Source organism: Pinus tabuliformis, chromosome 5_2 (genome assembly GCF_031772625.1).
Source record: "Pinus tabuliformis cultivar Carrire ecotype Pingquan chromosome 5_2, CPIR1, whole genome shotgun sequence".
Classification (NCBI taxonomy): Eukaryota; Viridiplantae; Streptophyta; class Pinopsida; order Pinales; family Pinaceae; genus Pinus; species Pinus tabuliformis.
The window spans coordinates 945,561,160-945,587,682 of record NC_142306.1 but is presented as its reverse complement, the minus strand read 5'-3'; the positions used below and the strand labels follow the sequence as shown (position 1 = coordinate 945,587,682).

Sequence of the window (26,523 nt, the reverse complement as noted above, 5' to 3'; positions counted from 1 at the left end):
GTTCTGGGGAAGATTAGTAGTTGGAAAGGGATGGTTGACTTCGTGATCATTGGGATGGATGAGTATGAGGTTGTACTTGGCATAGAGTTTATGGTTCAGCAGGAGATGTTGAAAAGTGTAACTAGGTTTGGTCTTCATAATGACATGTAATTGTGATTTTTGAAAAGAAGAAAATAAAATTATTTTGTAATGCTTGCTTCATTGGTTTCATGAGCAAGAAATTTTATTTTTAGATGGCTCCCATTGAGAGCCTTAGAATTTTTCATTAAAGTCAAAAGAGTCAATGTCATGTATGGAGACCCTTTCTTGGGCATGTTACAATTGTATACTAATCTATAAGATTGTCAAATAGCCCTCCAAGACAAGCACTTGTTTCTCCTCTACAAGTCGGCTTCAAGATGAAGTAACAAACTCATGTCAGCTCACCTATTTGGAGGCACACCGGTTCGAGAACACATGTCAGCTCACCTATTTGGAGGCACACCGGTTCGAGAACACATGTCAGCTTATTTATATGGATCAACAACTATATATACATGGCTGGGGTCTTCACATTTCCACAGTTCAAAAGTTCGAATATCTCTGAGATTTTCAGATGACCAAGAATAGTGACAAGTTTGGATTTGGATAGGAGACTGCTGTAATGGGTTCGGATTTCAGAGTAAGCACAGTTTGGGGTCATAAGAGAGAGACACAATTTCGGACAAGGATATCACTATTGTTTGGATATCATTACATTCATTAATTTCAGATTTTTGTGAGAGAGTCTCAGTGCTATGAAGGAAGCCTCAAATTAGTGCTATAATGAAGACCACATATTCGATGTTACCTCAGAAGATACGTTTTGATCCTCATAGTGTTATTACAGTATTGTGAACTCGGCACTTCTACAATGTTAATGGTTCAATGTAATCACAATAAGAAGGATGCATTACATTTAGAAGTAATGGATCTATCACAGTTCGAAGGGTGACCATCACAGAAGTAAGGTCTTGGGAATATGACTACGAGAAGGTCTCACAGTGTTGGAAAATCAAAGATATTATATTAGGGTTTTTTTCTCCTTTCTTGATAATTACTTGTGAGTGTGTTGGCTTCTTTTACTTCTTTATTATCTTATCTTTCATCAAGCAATTATACATACATGAAGATCACAAAACAAGAGACACAAAATATAGGCACATGGCAGGGAAAAACCCCCCTTGAGGGGAAACTCAGTCAAGATAATTCTTCCTTTCAATATTATTCTTTGAGACTCTTCACCCTAGACCAAGAGAAGACTTTTACTCCACACCATGTCAGCCTCCAAGATCTTCGACCCCTTCTAGCAACTTCGACTAGGTAGCAGTTTCCAGCAACATGCAGTTTTCGACAACAACAAAACCCTAGGAGACTTCGATCTCCCAAACCAAACCGCGAAACAGAGAAAGAGAGACACCAAAATCTCAATTTTCTTCTTCTCTAGAGACTCTCCCAAACTCGCACTCCTTTTCTCCTTTCGGTAGTAGACTTTGCACTTCCCAGCTCTTCTAGAGATATCAAATTGCTTGAGAGAGTGAGTGCTCCAAATGACTTCAACCTCCTTCAATATATAGGCTTCTTGTGGGTCGAATGGGGGTCTTTAGGCCGACTTGATCTTCCTTAGGCCGACATGATGTGGAGGACACATAATTCATATTTGACTTGATACAAAACCTTTTTACATGATCCGAAAGCCCAAGAAGGGTCTCTTCGAATGTACAATGACTCTATAAACTCAATATTAATCCTAAGAGTCCATAGTGGGGACTTCGACTAATATAATGATGACCCAAGCATGAAACCCATGCTTTAATAAGTCATTGTTACAATAATCAAAATTCTTCTTTTGACAAGTACATTTACATAGTGACTTAAGTACATTATTGAAGACCGAACATAGTTACTTTTTCTAACACTCCCTCTTAACTAGGGAGGTATTCATAATGTACAAATACAATGGAATCTCAAACTATATGAAAACATGAAGAACCATTAGGCACCACAATGCCATGGACTAGATTCCTGAGCAGGGAAATCTATCTAACCAATCACTCAACAATTTAGGTGCCACAATGCCATGGACTAGATTCCTGAGCAGGGCAATCTATTCGACCAGTCACTCAACAATTTAGGCACCGCAATGCCATGGACTAGAACCTTGACCAGGGCAATCTATCCAACCAGTCACTCAACAATTTAGGCACTATAATGCCATGGACTAGATTCTTGACTAGGGTAATCTATCCAGGTGGGACTAAGGTGGACTCAAGCTTTCAGCCCCTCTAGGTACCATCAAGCTTACTTGCTAACCACCAACCCAAACATATAGGCGTGTATCCAAAACTGAGCTCAATAAACAACACCACCTTTACAATTTTGGGATTGATGACATCAACACATAGTGCCAACCTAATGTCTCCCCAAGGAATGCTTCACTCACAAAGCCTCAACAAATCTATTCTATTTCTTTATCATCAATACAATCACCAATATCTACCAAACCCAGTAGGTTCCTTAGATATTCGAACTTCTTATTAGGAATATCCTTTGTCAGTATGTCTGCTACCTGTTCGCCTATCGGAATATATTCTAACTTCACGATCCCATCCTACACCATGTTGCTAATAAAGTGGAACTTATTATTGACATGTTTCGTCCTCGAATGAAACACGGGATCTCCAGACATCTTGATACAACTTTGATTATCACAGTTAATCACAGTAGGACCCAAAGACTTTTTGAACAAGTCTGTCAGAAGCTTCCTTAACCAAACAACCTCTTTTCCTACTTCACATGCAGCCACATATTCTGCCTCGACACTACTCAATGCAACGGGATCTTGCTTCCTACTCATCCATGAGATCATAGTAGCTCCCAGACTAAAGCATCCTCCGGTAGTGCTCCTTCCATTGGTCTCACTGCCATGCCAATCAAATTCTGTGAAGGCAATTAGCTTGACTTCCTTACTATCATACTTTAGGCAGTTATGTATAGTGCCACAAAGATACCTCAATATATGTTTGGCAGCTATTCAGTGATCATGACGAGGATCCAACTGAAACTGACTAAGAATGTTCACTGCAAAGCATATATCTGGCCTAGTATTTACCAGATACATCAGGGAACCAACCAACTGATGATATGAGGTAGGATCCACGAGACTTGAGTTGGAGCTCCTCAACTTCTTGAGGTTGGTGATCATAGGAGTAACCATCGTCTTGGAGTTCATCATCCCAAATTTTTGCAATAACTCGATGATGTACTTTCCTTGCCCCAAATATATCTCCCTAGGTCTCTACCATACTTATAGACCTAGGTTGTAATGCATCAGTCCTAGATCCTTCATCTCAAATTCTGCTTCCAACATTTTCTTGCATTCTTGAATTCTTCGTTCAACACCGGTGATGAATAGATCATCCACATATAGTAGAATAATGATTGGCTCATTATTCACAACCTTAATATATAGATTTGGATCAACAATACTCTTCACGGACCCAATTCTGAGAAGATATACATCCATTCTTGCATACCATGCCCTTGGTGCTTGCTCCAAGCCATATAGAGCCTTCTTGAGTCTACAAACATGAGAGTCCTTGCTATTCACTTCAAGTCCTTCAGGTTGTTTGATGTACACTTCCTCATCAATGGTCCCATTCAAAAATGCGGTGTTAACATCCATTTGATGGATATTCCACCCCATTATAGCAGCCAATGAAACCAATGATCTAATGGTAGTGTACCTTGCAGTAGGTGCAAATGTTTCTTCATAGTCAATGCCTTCATTTTGAGAGAGACCCCTTGCAACGAACCTTGCTTTGTACTTGTCTATATTTCCATCAATAACATGTTTGATCTTATAGATCCACTTGGATGTGACTATCGATTTGTCACTAGGTCTAGATACGATTTCCCAAACCTCATTCTTCATGATGGATTGATATTTTTCCTGCATAGCTTTCTTCCAAACCTATTCATGCTCAACTTCCTTGAATGTAGATGGTTCGTCTTGAATCAACTTTGTCATATATGTGGCATAACCAGAATACCTTTTTGGTTTCTTACTTTCCCTAGAGGACCCTTTCGTAGCTCCATGTCCTTCAACGTCTTCTAATGTAGCTCTCAACCGAGTTGGCCTCTTCCTTGTGGTTGGGACGACCACCGATTGAATAGGCTCACCTAGTCCTTCTTCTTCATCATTTGTAGTAGAGTTCTCATGAACTTCATCTTCTTCAAATACGGGAACTTGTTCGTCATCAGAATCAATAGGAATATCCTGTGATTTCGTGTAAGCTTGATTTTCATCAAACATGACATCCCTGCTTACTTCAATGTATCTTCCCTCCTTTATGTATATTCTATATTCTTTTGAGGAAAGACTATAACCAACGAATATTCCCTTGATGCTTGTCGAGTCCAATTTCTTTCGCCTATCTTTCGGAACATGGACATATGCTGGACTTCCAAATATGCGGAAATGATCTACACTCTGTTGATTTGGGGTAGCATCAAATGTGCTCTAGCCACAAAATTTGGTGGAGAGGTTGGGGCACATGAGATCTCCAATACCTAGAAAGGGTTTGGGCAGATTCTAAACAGATCAGGAGATATTAAAATAATTAATATTTTTAATGGAGTCCCTAAGTCTAAACTTAGGGAAAATAATATTAATGTGTATTAATAAGAATCTGTGTTAGAGTGGTCCAAAAGACATGGATCAAGCCAGATCTAATCTTAGCCATTGATTAGGGACTTAATCTCGAATGTTAGATGTCAACAGGAAAAGTATAAGAGGAGGCTTGAGGGTCACTTGGACAACACACCAGAGTGATCAGTCATTCTATTCTCTAGAGCGGGGTTTGCTAAGAGAGATAGAATCAGTGATCGGAGAGCAGCTGAGGAGCATTGATTACAAAGAGGCAAAGATAGTGTCGGGAGAGCAGTAGAACAGCCAGAGAGAGAGACGCAGGAGAAGCTAGTGCTCACGTAGAGCCACGCAGACCACCAAAGAGGCCAACGTAGCTGACGTAAAGGCTCAGAGAGCTGACGCAGGGCCTCCTGGGGTTGATGCAGGCCAAGATAGGCTGACGCAGGGCTAGCGCTGGGCTAGGCGAGGCTGACGCAGTGCGAACTTTCTCGTTTCTACAACTTACTCGTTTCTTAGTTCGCTTTTAACAAGAATTCTTTATACTTAGAGCACTTGCTTCATAGCATCTATTGCGACTGGCCTCACCACGGACGTTCTTCAAGCAGCTTTACGCATGCTCTCTCGAAGCCTTATTGATACTTCTAAGCAATACAAATACTTGTCAAAACGACTTCAGATAGAATGAGAAAACACCAAGCTTTATTGGTATCCAGAATAAAACACTCAAAGCCTTGTCTTGAATTATACAATCTGAAAACACTCTTACACACAATACTCAATATTTGTCTCCCAAACCAACTGTGTCCATTAATGACACTTGAGATTCCTTATATAACTTAACTGGATATGCTAAATCTATTAACACGACAAGTGATAAAACATAAAGCGGAAATAATTGCGGGTCCTGTCGGATCTTTCTAATCCAGACGGTGTCTGCTCAATATTCGGAGTACAATAATTTAAACAAAAAAACAAACTACCATGGTCCTTTAGGGCTCCTGTCACTGTCAAAGTCATCTTCGGATGAGAATCTATTGGCTAAATCAGTTTCTTCCATCAACTTTAAGTACTCTAATTCCCAAATACTGCTGTCCTGGTTCTAGGCATCTTGGTACATATCTAGAAAAACAGTAGGTTTCGCTTTCTCTTTACCTTTTGCTGTTGCTGATGTCGTTGCTGTAGCTTTGCTTTTTCCTGTTGGAGATGCTTTTCTTGTAGAAGACTATCCGATTTCTATTTTCACTTTATCTTTAATCACATGAAGATTCTTTTGTTGTGGTGTAAACATCACATCTTTCTTAGTCCATCGGCTGGTAAAAGAGATAGGATTTATCTCGATGTCAAGAAAAGAATCTTTATAAGATTTTTCAAAAGCTGGTACTGGTTGGACAGCTAACTCGATTCCATCTAAAAGCTCCCACTTGAAGATTTGAAACATGTTTGCAGAGGTCTCAATGGCGTGTTGTATCCAAAGGTGGCAATTGTCATTAACATAATTTTTTTCTTGCCATCTTGACTCAAAAATCATTGATGTGCAAACTCTGTTGGATAGCATAATACTGACAATGCAGACTACATCAGTATTCCAATTTCCTGAAATCACACTGATAGTGATTAATCCTTTCTGATTTATTATGAATTTCAAAATTTTCTTCTCTCCTTGTAACTCATCGATTTTTTGCAAAATCTGCTTCTTTTCTAACAATTTTATTTTTCCAAATTCTTTAAGCTAATGAGTTACTTGTTTGATATGTTCTCCATTTTTTGCAAAAGCAGTGGTTCCTAGATCTTCATAACAAAAAACTTGAGCAAAAGGGTTAGGAGAAATACTCTCTCTGAATTTAAGACTCTGGTAGTCCCATGGAGAGGAAAATGTCCTTAAATACTGTAATGACCTTTGAACACATTTGGATGTTCTGATTGTTCTCCTTTTTCTGCAAAATCCTTCCTGAATTTCCCAATCAGCAAAATCTTCAAAAATTTCATACTGGGGAAAGGTATCAGTACCTACATAATTTTCAACATACCTCTGCAGATATGCTGCTTCAAGCTCATCTAGAATATCTGGAATTCTCAATGTCTAGAGATACCTTTCAATTTCATTCTTGATCTGTATTTCTTCTAAATCTAATATTTTAGCCCCAGTAAAAATGGCTAAGGAAAAATCCACGCTTCCAGTCAACTGATAATAATTCAAAATTTTCAGCATCCATATCATATCATCAGTATATTGGCTAGACCATATATCATCTAGGCTTTTGAAATAAATCTTAACCTTCATGTTGGGTAAAGGATAGATTTTTACCAGTTCTGCATCCAAGCCTAAATTTATACCAACATTTTTTGATTGCCAAGCCTGGCATTTTTGGATCCATTGGTTCGTTCTTAGTCTCAGTCCAACAACCTTTTTTATCTCTTCTGCTAAATGACTGAGATGACTTTCTAAGATTTTAAATCTATGTACAAAAGTACTATAATCATCATCAACTGGACTCTTACCAGGAATTGCAAATAATTCAATCTTCTCCTACTGGATAAAAGCTTTGTTCATATCACGGGTTAAAGAGTCAGCTAAATAGTTTGAAATTCTAGGCACCCATTCAACATCAAACTCATATTGCTGGAACCATATCTGCCATGACAACAATCTACCTCTTGCAAGCTGCCTGGAGATCTTTGCAGATAAGAAATATTTAAAATTCATAGAGTTTGTTTTAATCAAAAACTTCACTGGTGCCAGATATAACTCAAATCGTTGAATACCATTAAAAATTGCTAATGTCTCCTTTTCAGCTATGAAATAGTTTTTCTGATGAGGAAGAAACTCACCAGAGGCATATGCACACAAATTTTCTCCTTCATTCTCCTTTCTTTCAAATAAAACTGCTCCCCAGAATTTGTCAGAAGCATCGGTTTGTAAAATTAAAAGACCATTACCTGGAGGTTGCAATTTTGGCAGTTGCTGGCATTCTTCTTTCAAAAGTTTGACTGCCTTTGTAGCTTCTTCAGACCATCCTGTTTGCAAATGTCTTCGAATTGGAGCTGTTTTGGCCGACATTCTGGGAATGTATTTATGGACATAATTCAAGACACCTAAAAATCTTTGAATAGATTTTGTGTCTGGTAAAACATCAGGAAATTGAGACAACTTCGTCAACACATGGGGTTGCATTTGTATTTGTCCATTTAAAACATTAATCCCCAAAAAATCTATACTCTCTTGGAAGAGTACCATTTTCTTTTCTGATAATACAATGCCATGATCCTGCACTTCTTTTAGAAAAATTTCTAAATGCTGCAAGTGAGTATGTAGATCAGGACTATGTACAAGAATAGCATCAATATAAGTAACAATGAAATCATATTTGCCAAAGATAAAATCCATTCTTCGTTGGAAGAATGCTGGAGCATTCTTTAGACCAAATGGAACTACCTTCCATTGATAGAAACCTGCTAGGCATGTGAAGCCAGTGTTGTGTCTATCTTCTTCTATTTGGATTTGATAATATCCAGATTTCATGTCAAATTTGCTAAAAATCTTACTATTCTGGATCTTTTGCATGACTGTTTCTTGTCTTGGCAAAGGATAGTTAAAACTCTGGGTTATAACATTCAAAGGTTTATAGTTGATAACCATTCTAGCTTTACCTCTGACAATTTTTGCATGATTTCTAACCAGAAAAGCCGAACAAGAATAATGAGAAGTACTTGGTTCAATTAACTTTAAACTCAACAACTCATCTATCTGTTTTTTCACTTCTTGCTCATCATTAGGAGTACAAGGAATTAGCTTACCTTTGACTCCATTGTCATGCAGAGTTACTATTGCTTGTTTGGGACTTTCCACCTCCCAGAATTGCTGAGGATTATTGGAACAACTTTTCAGCAATCTTTCATAAACAGAACTTTGTTCTACTGGCCAAATTGGATTTGTATATGCCTTTTGCTTGTTCTTTGACTCTATTCTTTCTTCATATCTCTGTAACACTTCCTGCCAATTGTTAGAGTCTTTCTGTGGCCTTCTGGTTCCTGCTTTCTTTTGACTATTTTCTTTTCTAGCCTCTGAATTGGCTATTGTCAATCTTGGAATAGAAATAGCTTTCTTCTTCAAATTTATTATCAGCTTGTCTTCACTTATAGTCACCTGCAACACAGAATTTATAAAAGACATTCCTAAAAATAAACTTGCAAAGGGATCATAATGCTGAATGGCAGAAATCTTGACAATATTCCCCCCAACTTTTAATGAAACATTATCAACATAATAAGTCAAGTTTACTGATCCTCCAACTGTTTCTGACACTAAAATGTTTTGCAATGGTTTCCAGAGACCTTTAAACAGAGATGGTCTTGCTAAGTTATTAGATCCACCAGTATCAATAAAAGCATCAACATTAATCCATTGACCTTTAACCTGTACCTCAACTGGAATGTATAACAGGTTATTTGTTCTGACCATCTTTTTTAATAGATTTTGTTCTGCTGCTTGATCATATTCTGGAACAGCTAAAGATGTAGAAGCCACTGTATTCTTCTCATATGGACAAAAAGAATTTAATTTCTTTAAAGGTGCAACTGGCTGCTTACCTTTATCTGTTTGGAAATCTTTCGGCTTTGATTTTGAAACCACTGAAATTGTTTCATCTGTATCACTTTCACTGTCATTAGTTTCATCAGTAACTTCAGTAGCACTATCTTCAAAATCATCGCTGTAATGCAATTCTTTTCTTCAGAGAAATCATCTTCTTCATCTGAACAATATTTACATATATTCATTTTTTGTACAGTATCAATACACGATTCTTCATCAGAAGCATCTGTCAAAATATATACATCAGACACTTCATCATCATAACAAACAATAGACCAATCATCTTTAAAATCTTCTATCTCGAATTAATTTACTTGAAGAGCTGTTGGGACACTTTTTTGCAAAATGTCCTTCCTGTTTACAGATAAAACAACAATTGTTATTTCTTGGTCCTCTCCGTTTTTTCAAAAATTTAAATTTTCGAAAAGGCTTCTTAGGATTTGAAACTCTTTTGGGTTTGTATCTTCAATACTTTCTTGATCTTTTCTTTTTCTTGAAAGGTGTGCATGGCAGAATAGCTCTGCAAACATCTGAACTTGGGGCTATATCATGAGCTTTCTTTTGCCAGCATAAGTATTTCACCTTTTCTGAGCATCTAAATAAAAGACCAACCCAATAGATTTGATCTATCTTTTTACTCTGTACATCTATATCCTTCATTATTAAATCTCCTAAGTTACCTGGAAGCTTGGATAAAAATGCTACCTTTTGAGCAGTATCATTTGACAGATTAGCTTTAAAGACTTTTGCCATAAAGTCTTTTCCAAACTGATCAAGAAATTTTAAGTCTTTTAACTCCATCCGACTTAGATCAATTATAATCTATTTTTTCTCGTCAACAGGTTCAGGAACAAATTGAGTTTTCAATAAAAGTTCTAAAGTAGACAAACTTGCTTCCATGATTGCTCTCCGTTCCTCATCTGATGGTCCCATCCACCAATCATAGACAATTCTTGTCATACGCTTTTCTGCTAGGACCACTATAGAAACATTATCCAACTTTGTAGTAACTTGCATCTGATACAAGGCACCAATCCAAATTCTGATTGATTCACCTGGGTTTGAAGATTTATCTAAATCTAACACATAACCACTTGTGTTAGCTGCATATAAATCTTCTTCAATTCTTGGATATTTTGAAATTTCTTTAACAAAATGAGCTTTATTTTGATTTTGAATAGATGGCAAAATAAATGATGGAAACTTTGAAGTTGCCATTTCTAAAGTCATTACTTCGTTCTTTGAAGAAAAAGGCTTTTCAGACTTATAAACATTTCCTTTTCCTTTTGCTATCTTTAATGGTTCTTCAGAGACTTTAGAACTGGGTTCTTCAACATTGGTTGCTGAGACTGCTTCTTCTGTTTCTGCTTCTTCTTCTTGATCCCAAAAATTAGGTGCACTCATATCCACTGTAAACTTGGGACCTCGAGCTTCTTTTGTCTTCTTTCTTTCTCTTCTTTTTCTCCTTTCTTCTTTCTCAGCTCATTCTTCTTGCTGCTCTTCATACAACAACTTGATATTAGCGTTTATCAATTTAGATTGTCTACCTAGATCATCCAACACTTCTTCTGCATGCGAGCACCATGTGGTCAGATAGTTTCCTATCTGATATACCTAATCAAGATCATTTGTGTTGTTTGAATTATGCTCTAACAAGGGAGCACAATTAGCTCTGGTAGGTGGTTGTTTGGACTGAGAAGAGGAAGTACATAATTTTGTTTTTGGCGGCCATTTCCCCCCTTTTACAAAGCGGCGATTGGCATATTGAAATTCTTCCATAGGTGGAAAATGGGAAGTAGATGTTCTGAACATTTTATTAACTGCAAAGAAAGGTTTGGCTTCTGGTATATACAACTCATTAGACTGAATAGTAGGATTATTATGTACAACTTCAGTAAAAGCTTTCTGATTGCTTGTAGAAGCTTGACTAGATGTTCTATCAGGACTGACTGGTAATACATGTCTTTTTGGTCTGAAAATAGGTCTAGGTATGGATGATTTATTTGGCATGATACTTACACGACTGTCACTGACAGACATTCTTCTTGTTTTATGCTTCGGTTTTACTGCATCTTCTAAAGACTTGTATTGAAAATACCAATCATTTGGAAGAGATTCCTGATCATATGAAACACCTTCAACTTGTGCATTACTCACACCAACAGTCACACAGTCTTTCAAGACAGGTTGTTTCAGCTTTGGATGAACAGAGTTTGTTAACTGAAATGAAGTTTGAACTAACACAGACAAGAATTCACTATCTTCCATCATTTGTAACCCTTGGACTCCAACCATTAACTTCCAACAATCTTTTAGATGGACATCTATGAGACTGATTGCATAGTCAGGGAAGGCCATGCTATGTAAAAATGTTGGTTGATATGATGCTATACAAATGGGTTACCAATCCGACTCTTCTTATGAGAAATTCTTTAGTTTGAGAATAACCAAGTGCCATTATGAATACCTCCCTAGTTAAGAGGAAGTGTTGAAAAGTGTAACTAGGTTCGGTCTTCATAATGAGATGTAATTGTGATTTTTGAAAAGAAGAAAAATAAAATTATTTTGTAATGCTTGCTTCATGGGTTTCATGAGCAAGAAATTTTATTTTTAGATGGCTCCATTGAGAGTCTTAGGATTTGTCATTAAAGTCAAAAGAGTCAATGTCATGTATGGAGAGCCCTTCTTTGGCATGTTACAATTGTATACTAGCCTATAAGATTGTCAAATAGCCCTCTAAGACAAGCAGTTGTTTGTTCTCTGCAAGTCGACTTCAAGATGAAGTAACAAACTCATGTCAGCTTACCTATTTGGAGACACACCGGTTCGAGATCACAGGTCGACTTATTTATATGGATCAACAACTATATACATGGCTGGGGTCTTTGAATTTCCACAGTTCAGAAGTTCAGATATCTTTGAGATTTTCAGATGACCAAGAATAGTGACAAGTTCGGATTCAGATAGGAGACTGCTGTAATGGGTTCGGATTTCAAAATAAGCACATTTTGGGGCATAATAGAGAGACATAGTTTCAGACAAGGATATCACTATAGTTTAGATATCATTACAGTCATTGATTTCATATTTCCGTGAGAGAGTCTCGGTGCTATGAATTAAGACTCGGATCAATGCTATAATGAAGTCGACATATTTAGTGCTACCTTAGAAGATATGTTTCGGTCCACACAGTGTTATTACAGTGTTGTGAACTTTGTACTTCTACAGTGTTAAGGGTTCAATGTAATCACAATAAGAAGGATGCCATTACAATTACAAGTAATAGATGATAGATCTATCACAGTTCAAAGGATGACCATCACAAAAGTAAGGTCTCGGGAATATGACAGCAAGAAGGTCTCACAGTAAAGGAGATTTCGATGTGGAGACAGTGATAAGATCTCGATGATAACTATGTCCTGATGCAAAGAAGATCGAAGCGGAAGAGGAGTCAAGAAGAAGAGAAGACAGTCAAGAGAACTAGTGTCTTGGTCTTGGAGTGGCTAATAGGTCAAGGGTCTTGGTCTCGGTATTTGTCAATTGGAATCTCGATGAGAATAATTTGTGCAGGTTTTCCTCTCAAAGAGTGAGAGGTTTTGGCATTGGCTCATAGCCTACATTCTGTGTCTCTTGTCTATCTTGTTTGTGCATCTTGCTTATTCATTGGTAGCTTTTTGATGAAGAAGAACATTAATAAGTTAAGTAAAGAAGATCCTAATCTAAAGAAGTAAAAAGCACTCACAAGCAGTTACTAATCGAAGAGAAATCACCTAAGAAGGATGCCCTAGATTTCTCAACATGAGGCTGTGCCAATACCGCATATGGGGAAACTGTTCATTCACGCATGAGTGGAGGAGCTTGTGATTGTTCCTATCGTAGGAGCCATGGCGAGAGAGTGCAGGATCATAACCATTTGTGTGGAGGCAGGACAACAGGATGATGAGGTTCATGACAGGTTGGATCGTGTAGAGTCCATGCTCATAGAACATTTGGAGTTGATTAAGGCATTGTCATATGGCGTTCTAAGTTTGTCAGGTAGGCCAAATATGATGGATGTAGAGACGTGCACAAGTGAGTGCAAGGGCGTTGAGGAAGAGAAGGTTGATGCCCAAACTTCTACCGATGAAGAATGTAGAAGAGATGATGATCGTGAGGAGTATATGAGGATATTAGACCAGAAAGATGTTGACAGATGGATTGAGATGTTGGAGCAGGACGAGGATGTTGATGGATGAGTGTCTGTGGACTAGGTCGAGACCGTGGAGACATGATATCTGCTAGGCTGTCTGCGCTGTCATTTGTTCGTCCTAGGCGCTCCAACAAACTCCTCTGCATCTCTCAATGTATGACGAGCCTCTCTACTGGCTCGACCACTAGTAGTGGGAGGTTCTACCAACTCCTCATCCTGCGCCTACTTCTCCGTCTCCTGAGATCTCACTGGATTCCCTGCTCCTGAGGAAATACTAATATTGGTTATTGTATTGGATACCTGTGACTGTCCCTTTGGTGGTCCCACTGGCTGCCCCTGTTGCTGGACCAATGGAGCTTCAACTGGTTGATCCTAATCACTTGCAGGCATCTCACGAGATCTCTTGAAAGCTCGATCTTCCATGAACTTTACATCCTGTCTTACAACAATCTTCCTATTGCTAGGAATGTAGACCCTGTATGCCTTGGAGGTCTTCACTATACTCAGAGAAAACCCCTTCTCTGTAGTTTGATCCAATTTGGTGCGCTTCTCATCTGGCACGTGGAAGCTGCCAAAGATCCTAAAGTGACTAACTTCTAGCTTCTTCCCTGTGAAGACCCCTTCTAGTGTTTTCTTCCCCAATGCTCTATGAAAAGTCGGGTTCTGAAAATATACTATTGTGTTACATGCCTCTGCCCATAGAAACTTGGGCAAATCCTGGTCATATAACATTGCTTTTGCAGCCCCAACTATGGTTATGTTTTCTTTCTCCGCTACCCCATTCTGCTGTGGATTATATGGAGCTGTTCATTCTCTTCTGTTGCCTTCCTTCACACAAAAATCTGTGAAGTCTTTATCAATATACTCTCAACCATTATTTGAGCGAAGCACCTTGATCTTCTTCGTTGTTGCATTCTCCGGGAGGGCCTTAAACTTCTTGAAATGATCGAAGACCTCATCTTTGGTCTTCAAGAAGTAGATCCAGGTTTTCTTGGAATGATCATCAATAAAGGTGATGAAGTATTCGACACCATTGAGAGATCTAGTGGACATTGGGCCACAAATATCTGAATGTATAAGTCTTAACATGCCATCTGCTCTGCTGTCACTTCTTGGGAATGTTGCCTTAGCATACATCCCAAATACGCATCCTTTGCACACATCATCATGTTTCGTGTCAAGTTTTGGAACACCTGTTACTGTTTCCATGAGCATCTCGAATGTTCCATGGTGTAGATTTCCCATTGTCCTATGCCATAACTCATTTAGATCCTGCCCACTGCTACTGTCATTGCTTGTTAGTGTCATTGGAGAGTTGAGTTGCAACCTGTACAATCCGTTGCTTCGAACTCCAATCTGTCTTACCTTCTTCCAACTTGAGTGTTTGAAAAACACTTTCTTCCATATGAAGTGGATATCATATCCCTTATAGTGAAAATCGATGGTACCTCTCCCTACTGGAGTACACTTCGTTTTGCTTCCCGTAGTAATTTGGAAGTCCATCTTCTCCTCCTTGTATCTAGATAAATATTCTCCAACTCTTGTCATATGAGTTGATGTGCTGTTGTCTATATACCCGACACCTTGTGAAGCTAATCCCGATAAGCAAGCAAAATTGTCCTCTACCCTAGAAGACAAATCTGAAGCCTCCTAAATGTCAATTTTGTTCATGGTCATACTGAAGAATTTATGGTTTGTTATTCCTCTTTCCACTTGATGTTGATTCCACAATTTCAAACTGCTGCAAAACCCTCTACGTCCAACCAGAAATCTGCACAGCGAAAAATTGAGCTCTTGTTGCCCCCTTTGCCTGCTGGAATCACTGTCTTGGGATTCTTCCCAACAATTCGTAGTGCCTAGCAAGGCACTGTGCAGTACTACAAAATTTTGATCTTGCTGCTCCCTTTGAACAACAAAATTTTCCTCTTCACTTATGAGCTTCCCAGCTGATCACTTACACTCTGATACCATGTGAAAATTTCATCTATTGCAATAACTGAAAATTATTCTCCTAACTGTAAATTTAATTATGCAGAGTATTTGCTATGGCAAACAATGAATAAATCACTATTGCGAATTTCACCATAAAAATATTATGGAAAATAAAGTACTGGAAACTGAGAAATTCTAGCACACACAAGAATTTAGACAGTTATTTTTGGACAATTGTCCCCGGAAAAACCCAATGTGGGAAAACTGGTGTAGTAGATGAGGGTTTTATTAATAATCTTCAGCAATAATTCTGAGTACAATAATTTAGATGCTCTACTAGCAATCTAATTTGAGGAAAATACTGGCAAGATTATCGAGAGAATTTTCTCACCCCACAGCTAATTTCTGCCCCTGAAATTGCCTCCCTAGCCATGCGCTGAACCTTCTGCATCAACCTCTTCGCAGTGCTTGCGCAAAAACTCTGGGGATTTCGGCCTTCCTCTTACTGCCTCTTCTAGGACTCGAATACTTCCTCGTGGAATGTTGTTGACCTCCTCTACCACTTGCTACTCACCCTCTAGCTCTATCTTCTTTGTTGAGTGTCTGCTACTGAGAAAATCGAATTGCTTGGGCAACTTAGTGTCTACATTCGTGTGTTCTCCATCTATCCATTGACTTCTTCTTATAATCCTCCATTAGACCACCAACGACCAAGATTAAAACATAATCGATAGCCCAAATTAATTCCCTGTGGATCTGTGTGAGTTTCTAGATGATTCTCACCTTATCTCAATTAATACTGATCACTTAACCATATTCCCTAAGTTTAGACTTAGGAAATAATTAAAAAACGACTAATAATCTAATTGGGACACTTCTAGGTGGAATTTCCAGAAACAATTTATGGGTTTTGGAGATCTCATGTATTCTAGCCTCTCCAAATTTCGTGGCTAGAACACATTCGATGCTACAGAAACTAACAACATGCATTCTCGTGGAATTGATGTTATGACATGATCTCATGTATTTTAGCCTCTCCAAATTTCGTGGCTAGAACACATTCGATGCTATAGAAACTAACAACATGCATTCTTGTGGAATTGATGTTATGACAGGATTAGATACCTGGTTAGTTGATTGCATGAGGGGATCCGACGCATGTCATTCTCACAGATTATGATACATGTGGTCGCATGGGATATGTTAGAGGTGATATTCTTCCATAATATTAAAGGAAGTTGTACAACTGTCGCTTCGTGACGATTGGAGGTCTTGGTGAAGAAGTTTGCTGAGGGTGTTGTTGTAGAGGATGACAACTGTTTTAGAGTGGGGGAGGATGTCAGGTACTTGGGCTTGAGCGTGCATGAAGGGTCGCACCCAAATGGCGAAAAATCGAAATTGTATGGTCGGTCGTGCAAAGGCCAGTCGTGTGGTGGTTCGTGCGAGGACAAGTTGTGCATGACTAGACTGTCCGATACATGCGATGCACGACGAGACCACCTAAATGAAAGCGCAGCCGCCAAGTCGAGGGTGTGGATGCCCACCCGAAGATAAGGGCGTCTGCTTGACGATCTAGCGTGCCCAACGAACGGACCGAGCCGATGTATGCAACATGTGATTGGGCAATGGAAAATGATTGAGGATGTCAGCCCAAGTCGTGCAATGCATGAAAGGGCATTTCGACTACATGAAGAAGGTCAGCCTGTGTATGAATTATGAGTCAGCCTGATTGAGGACTCCTCGTTTGAAAGACATGGTCGTGTATATAAACGAAGAAGGGTGGAATGAGGGAAGGAAACTAAGCAACTTCGATCAATTGAGCAAGAAGAACAATCACAGAAGCAAGGGAGTCGAATGAAGAGAGTCGTAGGTCAGGTAAAGAGGAATGAGCCAAGGTCTATGAGGCAGATGTGAAAATTTTCAAGTTTGTGATCTTTGTGGCGATTTATGTACAAGTTGAAGGGCCGAGATTTTGTTGGGTTTTGGTATTTAGTTTTTGGTTAAGTGTGTGTGTGTGAGCTGAAGGGCTGCACATGCATTGGGCTTTGGTGAGTGAAGGTACCGAACCACTAGGGGTTCGACCCAATGAAATGTTTGTAAAAATGACGTTGAATTTTTATCAGATGTTTAATAGAAGTGTGGGGAGACTTGGTTTGGGAGTTCCCCCTCCCTTTGTAAATTGCGTTGTTGTTTATATTGTTGTTGTACACTTTTTTAGATTGAAGCCATATTGCAAAGCTGTTTATTGTCAAGGTTTACATTGCTGAACTGTATACAAAGTAAAGTGAAGTATTATGGTGAATGAAGTCAAGTTGTAGAAGAGGTTGAGTGTTGGAATTCTTTGAAGGGCTATTGTATTGGACTTAGATGGATTACTAATTCAACAAGATATATGGTTCACATACAGGGTATATAGGCTAGAAGTGTAGTTTGGGCGTTAGTAAGTCCAAGGTGATTAAGCCATTGGGAATAAATAAAACACGATGGTGCCACACACCTCGGGAGACTCCAGAAAATTAAGGTCGGAGGTGCACCCTGGGGGCGTGACAACTAAGAATCCCCTATATTTGCATAATCATCTTCACAATAAGTTATAATGTTTCCCTATATTAGATTATCACTAAGATAAGTTTCCAAGCTTGGAAAGAATAATAGCATTTTCTAAATATTGTTATGGATATCTTAGAAGGAAACCAAAATCAGAATGAAAAGCATGAAAATAGTAATCTAAGGCGTTAGCCTCTTCTTCTGTAAATATGGATTAGTTTTTGCACATGATTTAGAAAACTTGTTGTTCAACTCACAAACTATGTCAAATTCCCTTTGGATGGTATTAGTGAAATCTGCAAGCAATGACTAATACTATTCATCACATCATTTGGATCTAAAAGCATGCATAGAGACTACTTTTTTTATGGTACTAGTGCAATTTGCAAGCAAATTCCAGTGCTTATCATCACATGATTTGGATCTAGAAAGCATGTACAGGCAATAAGAGTAGATATACTTACAGTGGCCAAATTTCTAAACTATGTTTGTGCTTCACCTACCAAATTTTGTACAAACAATTTCATCTTAACATTTATCATTCCTAACCTCAAGATTTTCAACAAAGGTGACAAACTTTAACAAATATCTTCTGCTAGTAGTTGTACCATCCCCTTCAAAATGTAGGATATACTTCTAAAACTTATCAAGGAGTGCATGTCTACCCTATAATGGCAATAAACTCAAGAGGCACATATGCCTAGCGCATATATGAGGAGACATCAACCAAAGAAGTTTAACCAGAGACTTTGAAGATAAAGCTAACATAAAAGGAATTGTAAATAAAAATAAAGATAAAATTTCCTTATGGGAACCTTTGCTTCATGCCTATCGAGTTAGTTCCTATCAATTGGGGCCTCTATGTGAAATTTAAAAATACAAATAAAATTGCTTACATTAATCTGCGTAGCTGTATTACAAATCAAGAAAGATTGGCTAAGGAACTGGGCAATGGTGCCAAGTTGTTATCGCCTAGAACTTCCCGCCTTGCAAACAATGAAGTGAGTCCAAGTAACACTATGAAACAAGCCATTGTCACCTCACTTATTTCCTCACATTTTGAAGTTAGTGCTTGCTAACTTCAGAGGGGCATCTGTGACAACCCTTCTTACTAATCCCTCTTGTAAATATTGTTATGAATTGTAATTCATGTAAATAATGTAGAAATGTAACACATTGACTGGTCGAAGGAAGTGGACACGGATTCAGAGGATTGAGGAGGAGGAGTTGCTTGTAAACCCAAGACATTGTATTTATTAAACCACATATCTCCTTGATGGATTTATGGCATTGTTGGTGCAACATTGAATTTAGGGAATGGGCTCCTTGATTAAAGGACAAGCATTTACTCTTGGTTCTTGTAGAGACTTGGGTGTGGTCAACATGAATGGGTACATACGAGGAGGAAAGAGCCTGATGGGCGACAATGGTGGAGAGGAGAGTGATTTGGGAGGAGGCATCATTCTGTCAAGCAGATAGATTGCTGAGTAGACAAGTAAGAGAGAGCTCATTGGAAAAATAATGTAGAGCATGAGTAGGTAGTGGATGTGAATATGGTAGGAAGAGGCAACATGTGAAATCATGTGTTTTGCTTTAGGGATTGTATTCCCTGTGTTGGCTGAGGCTTGTGAGGGTGCCTGTGAATTGATTGGCAAAAGAGAGTTCAATGGAGTTGTGACACTCAAGTGTTGGTTGGGGTTGATAAACCAATCGAGTGCTTGCATTGGGATACTATTTGGGGTTGATAAACTTCTGGAATTAGTTGCAAGGTTTGATAAAACTCTGAGCTGTGTCACAAGGTTCGTCAAACTTCAACCTTGAGGTTTGAATTTTGGCGAACCTAATTTTTTTTTGAAGTTCAACGAACCTCATCGAACCTCATAGCCATTGACCAAGTCCATAGATCAAAATTCATAACCTCATGTCACAACTCAAGCTTGTATTCTATCTTTGTAATTTTCAGGTTCATGATAGCATTTTTTATGTTTATTGATGTTGATATCTTACTATTTTATCCTATATTTCATTTTAAATTTAATATATGTATATATATAGAAAATGTATATAGACGAAGCTAATGGCGAACCTCATCCGAACCTCATAAAAAAATTCGAGCTCAAATTGAACCTAATCATTGTCGAACTCGAACTCGAAACCGAACCATGTGACTTAGCCCCTGAGTGGCTAGCCTTGGGGCTAATAAACCACTTAGGTTCTTGCTCAGTAAGTTGATAAATCTCTTGGAATAGGACTCTTTACTCCTGCAATATTAATCCAATTGATAAACCTCCCTTTATGTATATATATTCCTTCTCCTAGAACTGTGTTGAAACTCACTAAGCATTGGATGAACCCTAGTGGTCTATTTTCTACTGAACAGAGAGTCATTGTGATGTTACTTTTGGGGGTTGTTGAGAAATCACCTGAGAAATGGACTCTACTTCTTAACATTTGTTGATTGGTTGGGGTGAGAGAACTCTTGAGCAATTACCTCCTTAGACTTTGAATCCGGCTTGGGGATGGTTAGCTGCAAGAAAGATTGCAGTGTAGATGGCCTATGGTTGGGTGGAGAGTTGAAGCCCCTCCCTTAGGTGCTAGTCATTAAGTTATACAGATAAGTGTATCTACTTGTATTTCTATTGCATTATGAATGTTGAACATTATTGTTATGGATTATAGCAATGAATGTATTAGCATTGCTTATGGAGGAATTGTGTTATTCTTGGTTGCTTGTGATGGGATACATGTGTGATTGCTCTCATGGTTTGGAAGGGGTTGCGGGTCCTTGTGACCGTTGATAAACTCCTGAATGCATGGTCACTTACCTAGTATGTATGGTTAAATTATTGAGTTTAGTTGATTGTCATTGTGTGTAATTTTTATTGTTGATACGCATGAATGTTCTGAATGGTTGTTATGTATAGATTGGTGAATGTCTATGGTTGTTGTGTGTAAGGCATGCCATATCAATGAGTCTGATAGAGCCTATGGTGATGCACGCTGAAGGTATATTCCTTGCTATAGCTATGCTTAATGCTTAGAGTGTTGGTGTAGGGTGTGGGATTTATCCTTGTTAAGCTATTGGTGTAGAGCATCGCTAGTCACCTAGGGTGCCTTTGTAAGCCATTGAAGTCCTTAAGTCTCTAAGTTTGGTTTTCACTGAACGACGTGCTTGCAATAAGGATGAATAAGTCTTGGCAGTCTTGCAACAATGTCAGAGCTTGTGTAGGCTGAGCAATGTCCACTGGGAGACAAAGACATTTATGTCCTGGGGAACGAAGATGTGCCTCTGTGAGATGGGAAACTGGGGGCACAGACCGGGAAAGGTTCTCTCACGTGTTGTTAACATTCATGTCGTGCCACGCCAAGGATGCTAAGAGACTTCGGGGAGAAGTGGATGTGGTTGATAGAGGGCGTAGGACAACAAATGCTCGTCATCTGCCACCAAAATGTCTGGCATGCTGTGGGAGATAGACGAGGGTTGACTCCTTTTGTGAGTGCATTGGCTCTGTTGATGGAGGTTGGGACAAAGTGTCCTTTCATCATTAAACAAGAAAGTGTAGTTGTGCACGATGGTTTGAGACCCAATGGGGCCCAGGGATTACGCTGAGGTGGTAAGTGCTATGAAGGACATGAACGACGTGTACCTATGACATGGCACTCTATCAAAGTGACATGTGAAAGGCAGATATGGCCGCTTTTTGATAGCCAAGTGCCAGGTTTTGAATGACACATGGCATCACTAGAGGATGCCACATGGATGGGTGACATCACCATAATGTCATCATGATGGCAGCAGGGGCACTATGAATTGGGTAATGTGGGGGTTAAGTTAACATGGCATTAAAGACACATGGTGGAGGTATTGTGTAGTGCTTGTTGATCCAACAACTCTGGTTGCATATCGAGCTCGAACATACACGGGTGTTATTGTTAATGCCCTATCTATCACCCAATACGATTGAACACTTTTGAATTAACGAGAGTGGCGGATGTGGTTCACGTCGAGCACAAAACTAATTGAAGTTTAAGCTGTAAGAGTTACACTATGCATCCAACGGTTTGTATTGTTTCATTGGACATATGATATTCACCTGGTTATGACTGCGGAAGTTTGTGGTGCAAGTCTACTGCGGGGCACAGATTAGAAAGAAGCCATGAGACTGTAATTATCCTTGCCAAATGATGTGAAAGAGTGTGGCACACTGTGGAGGTTGAATGGAGTGCCATTTGAAAGAAATGGCATAGGGAGCAGTGACATTAAGGTGCTATGACGCGACAGGTGCCAGTATGGGTTCATATGAGAAAGCAGTGTCATATGAGTGCCATGCAGCAAATCCTTGCTGATGTGGCAAGGGTTACAGGGTCCAAACTTCAAATGGGCATAACTTCTAATCCAGAGGTCGAATTGAGATAGAGTTTAATGGCCGGAAAGCTCCCAACGAGCTGAATGTGATGGGGTTATCCAAAATGAGTGCCACACACTTTGGATGAGAAGGAATTTGTAATCCCATCTTCAATGAGACCATGGAGATCAGGTTAATTGAAGGTAACACTTGCCACTAGGCTTGGGAACTCTAAGGGGGTGAGAGGGAGAGTTACAATATCCTTAAATGATTTAGGGAGTCAATACTTGAAATAGAAATGATTAATGACATCTTAAATAAAATAAAATCATGCTGCTCTGTTATAAATATGCATCTACATTAAAAAACAACACTGGAAATTGCCAAAAAATTGGAGATATTCACGGAAATGATGTAGAATTTTGTATAATGTTTGGGCATCCAACCCCATTCAAACCTATGCTAAACCCCTAAATAAAGTATAGAAACAGCAATTACAACAGGCTGTAAGGATGGCTTTGAAGGATGTAAATGCTAATTAAAATGTTTTTTGTATTTCTTGGTGTTTTTATGCATTCCTAGTGCACACAAATTGAGAAAGATGTATAGCTTTTGTGTCTGCACAAAAATTGAGAAAACAGAAAAATAATCTCGCCATTATATGACAGAAACTTACTTAACAGGAAACTAAAATGCCTAATCTATATGCCCTATATGGGCAGGCTACACGGAAATTGAGAAAATTATTATTTTTCTATGGTGATGATTAAATAGTTTGAGTAAATCAACTAGTGCCTTTTATGGAGTCGAATATGAATGACAGAAAAGCAAGCAGGGTAAACAAAATGATTTGATTCCTACTGCTCAAGTTGTATCAATAACAGACTCAAGAACATGATTTAAGAGAAATAGATATTCTTACCGACAAAACACGTGATAGTCACCACGAAAGTATTTGAATGTCTTTATTTTCAAGGTTTGTAAACTTGTAGGACAAACAAAGTCCTTGGCAGGTCAAGGCACACCAATATCTCTCTGAGATCTTGGGGAAGCCAAGATGTACAACTCCTAGAGGTGGGATAATTAATCACACTTGTTGCTACCTACTAGTGCTCCTTTCCTTTGCTAATACAAATATTATATATAACACTGTTCTTTTTAGAAAAATGATTCAGAGCGAGCTTCCACAACCAGATTAAAGTTAGGCTCATTGTACCTAGTTGATATACAAATCAGAGAACAAAATCACAGTTTCCTATCGAATGAAAAATTGTCACATCTATTGCACTTGTGCTACATAAATTGGAACAAGCATTTTGTGGCTAAGAGAGAAGCCAAACAGCGCATGGCTGGGACAATATGCTACTCAATGGTCAGCTTATTTCAGGAATAACCTTTGGAGATATGATGCTTAAAGATGGGGTAGATGCTTTTGGGACCAGACATGTAGACCTGGTGTGCTTTGTTGACATGAAAGCAGACTTGACATAATGTCCTCTCGCATTAAATTATTTCTGACCTTCCATTGTGCTTTGATTTTTTTGTTACATGAAACAGAACAAGATCAATAAAATTTGGTTTTACAGGAAATAATCTCCACTTTCCTTTTTTAATCTATTTTTTTTGTATCGTTGTGACATTTTATTACAAAAGTCAACTTTGGAAAAACTTTCAGGTGGTATTGGGATGGTCTTCTCTTTTATCACTGCCTACATACAAGCTATTAAGGCATCTTCTAAGCTCTTGGCAAGGTTCTCTTTGGTTGACAGTGGGTTTTATATTGACAACATTAGTGATGAACGTCTTTATACGCTTCAGCCAGTCGGAGCATTCTACTCCAGCAAAGGTTGTTCCAGCCAAAGAAAGCAATGGGAGATTGTTGCCCAATGGTAAGGAGGACAAAGACCTCTGAGTAAGACACTGGATGAAATGATTTGTACGTTTGGAATCTTTGGGTAGTGGACCGTGATATTTTCGATTCAAAAGTCATTTTTTTCTCTCAGATTGTTTATAGTCAATTTCAGTGTAATCTTCCGGTAGGCTACTGAACTATCCAGGAGCAAGTTACAAGGGATATATGATGTTGATTAGATATATCATGCATTATTTTACTTTGTAAACTGAATGGTCCATGTGTTGTAAATTATTTACAGGGACATTCTATAATCATTTATGTTGGCTTTGATTTCTCACGTCAAGAATTGTGTAACATAGTCAGTAATTCACATGTCACAAATTAAGGTCATTTAAATATTGAAGCTGATCATCATCTTCATATGATGGTTTCATTTTGGAAACACATAGCAAGAATTTGTGCGAGTTAGGCTTTTAAATTTAAATGGGGAATTAGATTCAGCCAGCGTCGCACCCCTCTTAAATATTCATGTGCTCATTGGTGTATCAAAATCCACATACATCTAGTAGGGGAGAAACGGAAGCATGATATGTCTTCATAACTACTTCGAAATGACATGTGATAGAGCATAAATGGATTTACATGCCACGTCCAAAAGGAACTCTATAGAGCCCCACAGTAATATGATTTCTCGTAGTACCATTAGTGTTGAAAATTGTATAATGCCTTTGCTAACTATCAAGGTTAATCCTCATTTAGGTTTCTGAAACTTTGTCAAACTGGTTTGTTCCATTTTTCTTGTTTTTGTTCCATCTTTATCTTGTAGCAAATGAAACCTAAGTCTTGGAAACTTTCCAAAATGATTTAATATTAATAAGATTTAAATATTCATTATTATTCATTTTGTAGAATACATACAACTCACATACTAAATATGTCATATGTATAAATAAAATGTTACAACAAGAAATATTGTATTTCACTTCAATAAAATGGTATAATAAATATCTTATTCACTCCATTCCACGGTGTAGGTGAAACTTTTCAATCAAAAGCTTGAATTTCAACACACACAATTCAATTCAGAAGATTTCACAATGTTGTATTACTAATTTTGTTGCCTAAGATATTGTGACCTAATAATTATGCAAGTCTTTACTTTCCCAAAGCTCTCATAACTCTCTTTACTTTCCAAAAGCTCTCTTCACTCTCAAATATCTATATGAATAGATAAATCTTGTAAAGTAAACTTGGCTTTAAACTACCTATGAGATATAGAAAAATTGGTGATAGGGTGTTCTATAAAGGCACTCCTTATGTGAAGGTTGTTGGCATTGAGAATTAGGGTAGGGCAACATTTAATTCAATTCTCTTTACTTGATTACTACTTGTGTAACTCTTCTTAGATTATCTTTGTCCATTATTGTTATTTATGTGCAATACATCAAATAGCAGTCAAACAAGAAGAACATTGACACAGTGATTAGGCTACAAGTTAGGGCTAAAACCCCTCCTCTTGAAGGGAAAACCTGCAAACCTCTTCTCATAGATTCTTCACCAAATGAGTACAAAGACCATGACCAACCTAAGACCAATGCTGCCTCACCTAGACCAAGACACAATCATCCTCCTTCCTTGATTCTTATGTCATCATCACGCCGCACCATGTCTCATCACTAATCATCATACTGAAGCACCATCATCACGGGTCATCATGTACCATTGAGCACCATACTGATCATCATCGAGCCCTTATCATATAGATTGAGATCTTATCCATACTGAACTATGCCATGTCAACTATATCTTATCTGCATCACTATGTTACCCATCCAAAGTTGCAGCACTGTGACTTCCATTTGAAATTGCAGCATTGTGATCTATCCGAAGTTGCAACACTGTCCTTTCTTTGTGATCCGAACCTGATTTGCCCATCCGAGAATCACAGAAGGAGGTCCAAACTTCTTGCTGTGTTATCCGAGCTCCTGTGGTAACCCTTCCTATAATAACCTCTGAAAAACTCAGAGAAACTGCGAGCTTTCTATATTTTGACAGCGAGGGTATACACTCCCTTATATAGTTGTTGGGTCATACATTTGAGTCGACCTGAACTATTGAACCAACATGTCTATATATGCAAGCTAACATGTCACATTTGAGCATATATATATATATATATATAGGAGCCGACGTGGAGCTTCTTTCTGCACATGTTGACGCTGACTTAAGGATGACTGTGCTTGTCTATTCTGGAGGAGTTATACAAGTGTAACAACACTTCATATACATGACTCTAAATTATACATTTATGACAAGATGACAAATCCCTAAAGACATTTATCATGATAGTAAAATGTAGATAGAACATAAACATAAATCATAGAAAACAAGCCA

At 38.4% G+C, this 26,523-nt stretch overlaps 1 protein-coding gene across 2 annotated transcripts in view; it reads left to right on the top strand.

Moving 5' to 3' along the window:
- Nucleotides 1-24,440, top strand: part of LOC149162388 (1-acyl-sn-glycerol-3-phosphate acyltransferase 2-like) — a 71,215-nt gene extending 46,775 nt beyond the window's left edge. The window contains exon 7 of one of the 2 annotated variants that reach the window (XR_016261929.1): nt 23,950-24,084. Coding sequence is in view for 1 of the 2 variants with exons in the window: in XM_089437243.1 (XP_089293369.1) it covers nt 23,950-24,186 (237 nt within the window). In the remaining variant the exon portion in view is untranslated. Of the gene's footprint in view, nt 1-23,949 lie in introns of both variants that reach the window. The other variant, XM_089437243.1, reaches the window with a different exon arrangement.
- Nucleotides 24,441-26,523: the final 2,083 nt, after the last annotated feature.